Consider the following 13,355-nt stretch of genomic DNA (forward strand, 5'->3'; position numbering starts at 1 on the left):
AAACCTGCAAAAGAGGGCACTTTTCCATGATTTCTGGGGGGGGGGCAATGCTGTCAACCCTCCCGGTCCCCGCTACATAAGGCCCTGCTGGATTTTTTTTTAGTGTTACTGGCTCGTCTCACATTTACTCAATACTTTCTTTTTTCAGTCAATCTTCGGGAATCAAGTTCACAACCAAAGAAAGCAGCTAAATTTTCTGTTACCTTACCAAAACCACCATCACTTAAACGAATGGATGCGATGACAAGTAGAAATAAATCACCATTTCCGATAACTCAACGAACAACAAGCCCTGAATCACCATCACTTAGGCAGCCTCTTGTACCAAGGACTACTCTGTTACCAAATGAAGATATGTCATCTCCTGGTTTACTAAGATTTAAAAGACCAGACACCACTAGTAGGAGACATTCCCAACCAGATGTGATGTCACCTAAACCATCAACTAGTCGTAGTTTAATGAATCCTCATGCAATAGTGTCAACTCCACCTGCTCCAGCTCCACCTGCTACATCTTCAGATACATGTATGTACTAAACCATCATTTTATAATATGTTTGTGAACACTGATTAATCATACAGTATGTCAATCAACCACAGTTATACAAGCCTTGTTGAGTGAGATAATGCGTTAAAACAAACTGCCTTACGATAGGTATGTCATTAACATTGCATCTACACTAATTTTATTGGAGAATGCAATTCTTGTTGGTAAAACGAACACATCAATACCGGGTGCTTTATTTTTTCGTGCTTTATTTTTCGGCTACACATAGTTGAACATTTCTATTTACTGATATTGCGTTAAATATATATTCATTTATAAGATTTCTAATGAAAATTATCATCTACACACTACGCTAATACAACATTATTGGAAGTTTATATAAACAAGAGGTGTTTATCGAATGTATTGTTAATACCGCATTTAGCGCTACTATAGACGCCGAGATATGGCATTTGTCTGTATTGTAAACAGGCATATTTGAATTGTAAATTGTTGCAATTTTGTGATGTAACAAAGCTTCTTTGATTTCCCTAAATATATATGTAGCATCACCCTGTGTTATAGGCCTGATTATTTTTAATATAAATTTTAAGTTTTTTTAAGTTTTAATTTTTTCTTGTAGTGCAGAGCATTTACCGGTCACTGCAGATCATTATTGAACTGCTTAAGGAAAGCTTAAATCTTTCAAGAACTATGTTAAGTGAACTGGCACAAGAGGAGGACATGGTGGATGTTAAACAAATGGACACATTAGAAGAACTTCAATTGTTTAACCAGACACTCAAGACTCCAAAGCAACAACAGCTGTTGGTAGGTATCATGATGAATAGATAATTCACTCAGCCAAATTCACTCTGAACAAAATTTTTGTGTGGGTCGTATATCTAAATCCACTGAACAAAATTTTTGTGTGGGTCGTATATGATGTATTGGAACTTTTCTAAACTTGCAATTTAAAAATTTTTTCAAGTTAGATTTTTACTTTTGTCACAAAAAATATCCACATTCCAAATAGATGCGACATTAGATTTCAAAGATTAAAATGAAGCTCATGATGGTCTCTTGCGTGTGTTTAAATTTGATTATTTTACTCCTATTTAGAATAAATATCTTATGCGTATTGGTGGTAATAGTGCCAGTGATATGGTTAGAAGAGTTATGAGAAAAATTGGAACTAACAAGTTGTGGTCAGAATTCAAGTTTAAAAGGGAAAAAAGGCAAACATGCCTTCAATGCAATTCAACCACTAGAAAATATAATTTTAAGTAAGTATCACAGCAATAAAATAAAGAAATCAATAGCTGCAGCATTGAATCAAGATTGATAGCTGGCTGGCAGCCATTGTCATTTGGTGAAAATTGGGCCAATCTGCGATTTGTCATTGAATTTTTAAGTAGAAGTTAATCCGTTTTTTTTTTTACAATTGCTACATCAGTGATTGATAGGATCACCCTTGGCTTTTCATCATATGTAGCAAAATTATTTTAAAATGTATGTTTCTGTAAGAATAAAAATCATTCATTCAAGCATCTTATTCTATCCTCATTTAAAAAAGAAAAATCAACGGTCATTATTGGAGGTTCTGAAAAATCAATTTAATTACTAATTATAAGTTATCGTTAATAAGTTTTACTAAATGTCTATCCGATCCAACTTTTTTTCTATTAGTGCAACTTTAAGATATATTTCAACAACGATTGCAAAAATACATGAATGCAACATGATAGAAATAATACATTTTTGACAGCCATAAAGGCTGTACGTACACTCATCAGCACAATCATTAGGCCCTTTAAAAATTTTAATGATTAGTTATTACAATAGTTTCTAAATTAAAGCACATGGAGGTTTGTTACTCAATATATCTTCTATTTACTGCATATTTTGTAACCGCAATGAATTGCACAAATTGTAGCCCTTTACATGTTCCATCATTGTGGTGTGTTTCACGTTCATTAGTTTCTGTATCTGTTCACCAGGAGGCGTTGGATATTGAAATTCCTGATTATCAAGCACTTATGGTGCCACTTCCCAAGTGGGCGTGGTGTCCTTGTACCCCTAGTTTGGTAGCTAGTTACTCGAAAATACCTAAATCTCGATGATGATGATGATGATGATGTTGAAAGATTTGTGATCGATAGAATTTATTTTGAAATAATTATATTCTCTTTTTTTAGAGGCTTGCAAAAAACTGTTTCGAAAGGTTAATGTGAGTGAATCGACGATCGAAGATGTGATATCTGATACATTGAAATATGCACCACATTTACCAGGCGGGAAAGCATTTGAAAACAAAAAGAGTGTAAGTGTTGGATAAAGCCATTTTCTACATCTAGTGTTCACTTTGGCAGGTTGGCTTGCAGTTTTTGTGTTTTAGCTTTGTTGACGTAGTCACTAGTAGCGTTAGCTACTTATATGATTCGAAAATCTGTCGCCCTAAAATCAATAAAAAAGAAGTTCGATCCTATACTTATGTACGTAAAATTAAAAAACCTTTAGGCTAAAAGAAAATGATACCTTGTTTCTCCAGAGCAGTCGGGTCATTTATAAATTCCAATGAAATTTTGATCACTTCATTTCTATAGCTGCCGGGTCTGTGGAGAAACAAAGTATTATTTTTAGTATTTTAGTATCATTTTTAGCCCACTTGGGACATTAGTCCTGTTTTGAATAGAGTCAATATCAGCCAATCCAAAGAGCACGCTTGAATACATCTTTATTGGTTTATAACATCAGTACTAAAGCTTTAAGGCACGAACCTCCTGTTTAGAATTAGGATAATAATGCTACTTTGGTTTTCTTGCAGCTTAAAGCGCACAATTATTTTTGTAGTTGAATTATTGAAGATTATTAAGATTTTAGGATTATTTACTGAGTGTATATCTTACACTTGCAGCACTGAACTAAGGCCATCCTCGCTTGCCAGTGTTTGATTGCTGACCGTTTGATCACGCCAACACAAACGCTGGCCACTAAAAACCCTTCATTGGTCTAATACATCGCCCAAGATTTCTTGGGTGGACAGATTCCCGCTCAGCAGCTGCCAGTCTGTGTATCTAGCTAATCAGACGCATTGGTCTATAAATACCACATATCTGATTGGCTAGATATATAGACTGGTGGGTGCTGCGGGGGAACCTGTGCGCCTATGAAGTTGTGGGCAATGCAATAGACCAATGAAGGGTTTGCGGCCAGGGTTTGTGTTGGAGTGAGCTTCAGCAGGCGGCAATCAAACCCTGGCAAGCCAGGATGGAATAGTTGGCTGGCTAGTTGCCATGTGCGTAGAATATTTCAAGGTACTTACCTAAAATAATTCTTGAACTATTTTATTTACTCAAGTTATGTTTTGTTGGTTTTTTGTAATAGAAAATATTTTGATTCAATTTGAATTATAATAAAAATCTATAATTAAAATCTATCAAAATATTTGTTCCTATGTTTTTGGAGTGATTGTTTTGGTATGCATCGAGGTGAAGGAGCCCCTAAATGTGGTGAAAAGAACTTATTCCAACGTTGTTGCAACGTTTTCTCGTGACATTGGACGTTGTATTCTAAACGTTGTATAAACATCACCGCAACCTAACAAACGTTATTTTGTTACCTGGGTGATTTCTATACTGGCGCTGAATGGCTGTTTTTGGTTGGATTCAAAGCGTTGCGTCGCTACTAGCCGCACACTAGGCGATTTGCTGCCGACCCTCGGCGATCTCGTCGCCGAATATCTAGCATGCCAAATACTGAGCGATCTTGTCGATGGTTGCCAGTGACACTAGGCGATTTCTCGGCAATTTTGTCGCTTGCGACGAAAATCGCCGAGAAATCGCCTAGTGTGCGCCTGGCTTTAAAGAATTTCAATATTCAACGCCCCCTGGTGACCATATACAAAAGCCAATGACCTTGAAACTCACCACAAGCATAGAACAAGTCAGCAACTACAATTTTGCAATTGATTCTGATGACAATATATGCTTCAGTACCAATATAATAAGGAAATACTAAGTTATTCTATTATTCAACGCACCCTGGTGACCATATGCAAAACCCAATGACCTTGAAACTCACCAGAATCATAGAATGAGTCATGAGGTCCCATTTTACAATCAATGATGGTAACAAATTATGCCTAGGTACCAATATAATAAAGAAAGACTAATAAGTTATTCTACTATTCAATGCCCCCTGGTGTCCATATAGAATAACTAATGACCGTGAAATCACAATCATAGACCATGTTATGACCTACATCTTTGCAATTGATTGTGGTATCAAAATAGCATAAGTACGAATATAATATCGAAATACCAAGTTATTGTATTATTCAAGCCCCCTGGTGGCCATGTACAAAACTAATGACCTTGAATCTCACCACAATCACAGAAAGTGTTAAGAGCTACAACTTTCCAATTGATTGTGATAACAAAATATGCTTAGGTATCCAGATGATGTGAAAAAACTTTTTCCCACCTACGAATGAGTACTGATGACACTAAGATGGGCGCTGTCTCAGGTAATAGGAATGCCTTTCCATAGACTAGCCATCACAAATTTCAATGAAAAATTGCAAACCAGTAGGAAGCTACAGGACTTGGGATTAGGGCCAAAATTGGCATTTTTTGGCACAAAAAAGGTCACAGGACGGTCATCCTGTGTCCGATCGACCAAATTTTTCTTATGCTGATGGGCCCTTGGGGGATACAATTACATACAAAAGATCAAGATAATTAATCAAAGCGTATTCAAAATTTCCCTCGAAAACTTCAACCAGATAGAAACTTTCCATGATGGGTTTCGGTATTGACTTAGAACTTGATAAAAGCTCAATGGTCTTGTAGCTCACCTGACCATTAACTAATAGGCAGTTCAGACTTGTATCAATTCAAATATAAACCAAGCTGCACCACCTACACCTGAACAGTACTGAATATATGTGCCAAATTACAGAATTATCTGTCCACACAGACAGCTTAAATCGTGTCATAAAGAAACATCCACTGACAGACGGACGGACAGACAGACATGACAATGATGCCATAGATGGGTTCATCTGATGGCGAAAACCATCAAAAATGTGTAAAAAGTGCTGACAACAATGACTGTCAGTTGGCCATTTTGAATCTGACAGGGCCAGTTTTTGGGCTGAAGATGTGTTTAGGGCAGATACATGTGTAATTCAAAAATAAAGACATTACATTGAAGCGTCTTTAAAACTTCCCAGAATAAATGGATTCCATCTACAGACAGACGGACATCCCAACACACGGATGAAAAGTTAACGCAATAGCCCAGTAGGAATGAAGTCCCAAGTGGGCTAAAAATGGCAATATTTTAATCATTTTTATTTAAGGTTACATAGGCCCATACGCGGCTAAAAGCAGATCGTCTCACAAGCAATAGATTAAGATGAAATTTGAATTGATAATTAATGATTATTAGAAAGGCACACAAATGCAGTTGAAAGAAAATCACATGCAACTAAAAATTACGCTGGATACTTTGATATCAATACGATGTAGCTACGTTACGCAATAGCCTAATGACGGTTTGCCGCCAGATTAATTGATAGAAAACACCAGCTAACGTCACAGTTGTTTACTTTTTTGAAGAATTTTGTGGGCATAAGACATTGACCGAATAAATCAAAGTCAGCATTCCTTCAACATTGGACCCAGCATTGCCATACTTTACTAGGTTCTTACACTACATTAAATAATTCTATCATATTCAACAAAAAGATGAACTTCACTTGCCTAAGATGTCAAATGGCGTGTATCCCAAGTGCAATTTCTTGTTCATCTAAATTGCGCTGGGAATACCCCTAGCTGCTGAGGGTATTCCCTAAACAACCAATCAGAGCACAGCTTTCTCATAATGATGTCAAAAAGCACGATTATGTAGGCCTGAGTAATGATTAGCTGAAGGAGCCCACATCATCTCCGCAGAATGAAGGTATTAATTTTCAGGATGGCACATATATTGGCAAAAAATACCGAAATTTGAAAGCTAATTACTGCGTAACTGGAAAGTTTCAAGGTTTCATCTTTGCACCGTTTTATCTTTGTATGGTACCGTTTTGAATGGCACTAATCGCATAACGAAAGTGCACAGTATAAAACAAGACATTTTGTGAGCAAGTTATTTCCAGAAAGGTCTCCAGAGCCATTATGAAAACTCCTTCGACATACAACAAAGTCAAAAATGTAATTCTCTAGAAGTTCTGTACATCAGATGTATAGCTGTTAAGAAAAAAAAAATATTAATGATATTCACTTGACTTACTTTTGTATAACTTTCATTATGAGTTCTAGCAAAATATACCATATTATCAAGTGCAAGTATTCCCGGAGGAGTGATATTAAGATCTTCGGAAGGATTTACAGGATTCTGAAAAAGGAAAATTGATAAACTTTCATTAACAACTATGAAACAAGAATGACTGCAAAGCAGTGATAACGGGTATTCTGCCTTGCTAGGCTGAATGTAGTACTATGAAGCGAACAAACATTTCCTCAAACTCAGTGTTATCATATCAGGACATACGGCTATTGTATGGCAGTGCTGCCTAGGAGTCGACACATGCACTGGATAGATGGATCTTTATGGCTACTATTCACAAATTACTGATATACAAAGTCTAGTCAAAAGAGCATCGAGGATCGAGGACATATGATTCTTCCATCTGGCAGTTGCATGAAGTAATTGCGCTGGACGTAATGGCCCCACTCTGCGCAGATGCACCACCGCGCGGGATTTCCGCAAAGCAGCAGAAACAAACATGGCCACCTTTTGAATTTTCAATGTTAGAAATTTTACAGGAATTTCAATTATTTCAGCTGTTAGGGTTTCAAGGTACAATATAACTAGATGATGTGATATGGCGATGTTAATAAATGATAATGCCACATGAAGCCAGTCACGAACTGTACCGATTGAGTGTACAGCGGTCAAAAACATATGAATTTGCGTAGTTACGTAACTATTTGCAGTAAAGTACAGACGAAACATGAAGCCTTAATGGCCATTTACAAAAACATTCTAGCAATCACAATTGAAAGATTATAATGATATACCACTTAAGTTAAAATTCTGGCCATTTCTAAAATTATAGCAAAATCATATTACAATTTGTAGTCAGTGCGGAACGTTTGGTATCGGAACAATGATGATGGTTGGTAGGTAGTCGTTCAATTCAAGTCATGATTTATCACATGTTACTTCCGTGTTTTTGAAAATCTCGCGAGAATGGCGCAACATTGAAACTGGCAATAAATGCCAAACATCATACATATTTTTGTACATATTCATAACTTATGCGCTTTAAAGTGCCGATAAGCAATTGCCTGTTTGAGAGTTTCCGCCATATGTTTGCACTGCGCATGCTCCTTATTCTTATTATAAACACAATCCACACGTGTGCACTACACTCGATGCATCGGCATACGCCGTTCTTAACCTACAAACAAAACAGCGTCAAATGGCCTACCGGAACCTGCCAACCTTTTCTACGATTTTACATCTACATGATTAAATCAATTTCTGACAGCATTTTCGCATTTTTTATTCATGTATCTAGTGCTTCAACCTGTCTATCAGCATACCGGGGGACCCGTGGTTTAGCTGAATCTTTGAACATATGAAAAATTTTGAAATATTCATATTTTACCACATATTTGACTTGTTGCATCTCCCTGGACATATTACTATACTAAATATGATCATTGTGATCTGAGTGCTGGCCACAAATGCACACAGATCACACTACACTACCCACTTTAACACAACTACCCACAGCTTTGATATAAGCTTAACCATCCTATTAGCTAGTGTGTTTCTCCCTGGATGGCATATTGCACTTATGAGCAGTTATGTGATTTTTATAATAAAAGGACTGAATTAAATGCAAAATGCTGCTGCCTAAATGAGTTCTTTAAAATCTATGCCCTCTAGTGGTCAAAGTAAGAACTAATTTTGTAAAGGGTTTGGTGTATTCTAATATTAGGTAAGTCCGAATCAAATTTATATAAATCCCTTCATCCCATTAATCAATATAAATGAATATGCGTTCTCCAGCGTTTTGCAGGGATACAGCCATGGATTTTTGATATCAAATGCCAGCCCTTTGGGGGGTTTGGGGGTTTGGGGATATTCCCCAAGAAAATTTTGAAATTTAAAGCATTTTCAGAGCATTTGGGACGGTCTAATGGAACAATGAGACGAAAATTTACTGGACATAACCTATCACAAGACTGATTCACTCGCAAATGTATGTCAAACTTACCCGAAATCCAAGTTTCTTGAAATACTCAACATTTGCATTTGACTTTTTGTGTATGGCAGATGAAAGATCATCAGTATCGAAGGCAAATATTTTTAATTCCATCAGCTCCTTATTGAAAAACTTAAAAAAGAAGAGAAGAACAAAGAACTATATTCATGCCATGGTGCATGTAATAAATCACAATGAGGACTTAATAAACTTGTAAGGAACTTGAATACAGAAGCCAATCCAAAATTATGCATCTAAGCCAGGGGTTAGATTTTGCGCTCGCACGCCTAAGCGCACGTAAAATATCTCGTAGAAGCGCTACTCACAGCGCACCTAAGTCTTATTCAATAGCACGCGCAAAATTGTAGAAAGTTTATTGATTTCCCAAAACCTTGGTGCAAAGTAGAAAGTCTATTGATTTCCCAATAACTTGTAAAATAGAAAGTAAGTATAAGTATCCTTGCTGTGTGGAGGTTCCAGCTTAAGTCATCTTCTATCATGTTGCATCCTGTGTCAGATCTTTTGAGGAACCAGCTAGGGGATAACTTACCTGCTCCATACTGAAAACTGAAGATTTGCATGATCCACAATCTGCGATATTGTTTTTAACTGATTTGCTTAAAAACTTTCCATCTTTTGGGTAATTTAATTAACAGCATTCAAAGATGAAAAATGCCTGGAAGCAGCATTTCCAAGCCCCTAGAGTTCAAAATTTTTCTAGGGGAGGGCCCCAGACCTCCCCACGAGGAACTTCGCGCCTAGGCGCTCGTTTCATCAGATTAACAAAATTCCAGTTGAGCACGTAACAAAATCTAGGTGCTCAATTGGTAGAGCACATACAATTTTTAGAATCTAACCCCAGCTAAGCCACGCAGAAGAAGGGTGGTTATACACTTGCAGAGTGCATTTAGGTGCAGCAAATTTCAATATGTTTTATAACCGAGTTGCCATCACTGCTGAGGGAAATTCAGAATTCTTTTTGTAAACCATGAACGCGAAAAGCCATGAACGAAAGTTTGAGGGCATCATCCTTTTAGAATTTTCCATATTACAGAAAACCCCATTGTCATCCTCATGATAACTATATCATTTATTTTCCACCTTTTTTCATTCGAGAAATCTTTCTTCTGTCATATTCCACTGCTTATGTCTAACATCATTGCCAATGCTGTTAGATGTATCTATTAGCATGGGTCAGATCAATGAATGTAGTACTGGTATTATGGACTATATAAGGTCCAATGGCCCTGTAGCTCACCATCAAATCATTGAGTGCATATTGCAGAAAATATTTTTCTATCTATAAATTAATTTGGGGATTACAACGTAATGCCTAGAATAGTATATAAAGGTAAAAATTGTACGTAATAAATGAATGATCCTAAACTAAAACTATCAACCGACAGCGTAGAACAAACTCATTCAACAAATAGCATTTTTTATTCTAAATCTTTCCACTTCATCAATCAATAGTCCCTTATTGAGCAATGAGACCGCCGGACTGTAAAATCTGCGGTATTTTTTCTTGAGTTACACACGCGAACTAGCTGACGGCTGATGAATGCTCACTAAAATCAGCACAGTGTATAACATCTGAAGGCGTTCCCCACACATGTGCACGGCAACAGTAGTTGGCCTATATACATTACTACGTGTGTCTACAACCGATCGATAAAACACATACACATAGTAGTAGATACAAAATCAGTGTCTCAATACCTGAATACGCATTGAAATGCAATACACGACGATGAGTAAAACAGGCGCTGAACGCTTTCACCTGATTACCAATCGTGCCTGACCAGCTGACGATGTCATAACTACACATCAGACCAGGACCGTACTCTCATCTGGATAATTTGCCTTTCTTTATGTGCTTCCTTTTTACCTAGTCAACGTGCGGGACAATCAACTTTGATAGAGGACTTCTACTCGAGAAACAAGAAAGAAATACTTAAAGTAGGCTTGCTGACATGGTTGTACTGAAAGCTTGGTGGTTTTGTATTTCTGTAGTAGAATTTATCGAACTGATTACTTTTTGAAGAGCTAAGAGATCGGTGTTGTCTTACATTGTTACATGAAATATCATACCCCGGGGACTGGGAATTGGAATGGTTTTATTGTAGACATGGACCAAGTCAGTGCAAGCTTTTAGATGGTTTTTATTTGAATATCGCTGTGTCTTTTCGGAATCTATCATATGTTGATAATTGCTACATTATGCTGAAATAATTAAGCTGCTTAGAAAATTTAAGAGCTGAAAGAAACTAGGGGTCCAGGGACACCATGCCCACTTGGGAAGTGGTTTCAAATGCTCAACAATCTAACAATTTCAATAATCAATGCCCCCTGGTGACCATTTACAAAAACCAATGACCTTAAAACTCACCACAATCATAGAACATGTCAGCAGCTACGATTTTGTAATTGATTGTGATAACATAATATGCCTCGTTACCAATTTGATATGGAAATACTAAGTCATTCTACTATTCAACGCCCCCTGATGACCATATTCAAAACCCAATGACCTCGAAACTCACCACAATCATAGAACAGGTCACGAACTACAACTTTGCAATTGATCATGGTAACCAAATATGCCTAGGTACCAATATAATAAGGAAATACTAAGTTATTCTACTATTCAACGGCTCCTGGTGACCATATAGAAAAACTTATGTCCTTAAAACTCGCAACAATCATAGATGATGTCATGAGCTACAACTTTCCAATTGATTGTGGTTACAAAATATTCATAGGTACGAATATAATAAAGAAATGCTTAGATATTGTATTATTAAACGCCCCCTGGTGGCCATATACGAAATCCAATTACCTTGAAACTCAACACAATCATAGAATACGTTATGAGCTACAACTTTCTAATTGATTGTGGTAGCAAAATACGCTTAGGTATCAATATAATGTGGAAAAACTTTTTCCCACTTACGAATGAGTACTTGTGACACCAAGATGGCCGCCAATTGCGTCATAATTGGCTGATGAAAAATACCTGTCTCAGGTATAAAACATCCCTTTCCAAAGAACACTCATCACAAATTGTAACGAGAAATGGCAAACCAGTAGGAAGCTACAGGACTCAGAATTCAGGCCAAAATTAACATTTTTGGGCACTAAAAAGGTCATCGGATGGCCATCTTGAGTCCGACCGACCCAATTTTTGTTATGTTGATGGGCCCTGGGAGGATTCACATATATCCGAAAGATCAAGGTAATTGATCAAAGCGTCTTCAAAATTTCCCTCAAAAAGTTCAAAAATGTGTAAAAAGTGCTGATTTTGGTGAACAACAATGGCTGCCAGTCGGCCATCTTGATTCTGACAGGGCCAGTTTTTGGGCTGAAGATCTGTCTAGGGTAGATACATGTGTAACCCAAATATCAAGACGTTACCTTGAAGCGTCTTCAAAACTTCCCAAAATAACTGGATTCCGTCTACGGACGGACGGACGAAAAGTGAACGCAATAGCCCGCTGGGACTAAAGTCCCAAGTAGGCTAAAAAACGTGACTAACGCGAGTGACTTCAGGTGAAGAGAAACGAACACGATCAAAAGTCAGGATAGATAGGAGCCACGATTTTTCTTTTTAAAATAATAAAGACATTAAGCCGGAGCCTGGTTTCAATCATGCGAACTTACTACACTTCAGACGAGCATGTTACCCGCTGCGCTATCAGGTCTATTCACTTGGCCACTCGTGAAGCTATTATATGATCGAACTCAATGTAGCTTAGATATTAGATTCACGCTTATGTACATTCTTATTCGCTCTTCTGACATGATAAAATTCTTTTGCTCGCGATAAATTCATTAAAAATAACTATACACAAATTCAGAATGGTCAGACGCTAAGTTATATTTCAGTCAGAATCAAAAATTACATTTATAGGCTGTTAATAGTCGAATCTTAGAGGAGTCACATTTTATGAAAAAAATTTGTCTGGAAAGTAGAAAAAGTAATAATCACGAGAAATACATTCATTCATTCATTTTTTATTGCTCACAAAAAATAATTTGCATAGAGCAAAAAGTACAGATTGTTTTTAACCAGATGGCAAATATAACAATAGTTCAAAAGTATTTCAAGCCTTTTCTAATATAAAGAACTAAGTTGAGAAGAATTTTATAAGTTGGCACAGTTTAAAATGACTTGGTCTAATTCTGTACTAGTATATAATGTACGCTGCGCATACGTCATTTAAAAAGGAACACATAACCTAACTAGGGGTCCAGGGATACCATGCCCACCTGGAAAGTGAATTCAAATACTCAACAATCTAACAATTTCAATATACAACGCCCCTGGTAACCATATACAAACACTAATGACCTTGAAACTATCCACATTCATAGAACATGTCAGTTCCTACAATTTTGCAATTGGTTGTGATAACAATATATGTCTGGTTACCAATATAATAACGAAATACTAAGTTATTTTACTATACAACGGTGACCATATGGAATAACTATGACCTTGAAACTCACCACAATCATAGACCATGTCATGAGCTACAACGTTGCAATTGTGGTAACAAAATATGCAAAGGTACAAAGCTATGG

At 36.8% G+C, this 13,355-nt stretch overlaps 1 protein-coding gene across 8 annotated transcripts in view; it reads right to left on the bottom strand.

The window, feature by feature from the left end:
- The window catches only part of LOC141902857 (engulfment and cell motility protein 1-like), a 194,846-nt gene that overhangs the window by 57,457 nt on the left and 124,034 nt on the right, over positions 1-13,355 (bottom strand). For all 8 annotated transcript variants that reach the window (XM_074790778.1, XM_074790780.1, XM_074790777.1 and 5 more), the window contains 2 exons: positions 8,784-8,903; positions 6,785-6,889 (listed from right to left, as the gene is read on the bottom strand). In XM_074790778.1, coding sequence (XP_074646879.1) covers positions 6,785-6,889; positions 8,784-8,903 — 225 coding nt within the window. The remainder of the gene's footprint in view (positions 1-6,784; positions 6,890-8,783; positions 8,904-13,355) is intronic.

This window comes from Tubulanus polymorphus, chromosome 3, assembly GCF_964204645.1.
Source record: "Tubulanus polymorphus chromosome 3, tnTubPoly1.2, whole genome shotgun sequence".
Classification (NCBI taxonomy): Eukaryota; Metazoa; Nemertea; class Palaeonemertea; order Tubulaniformes; family Tubulanidae; genus Tubulanus; species Tubulanus polymorphus.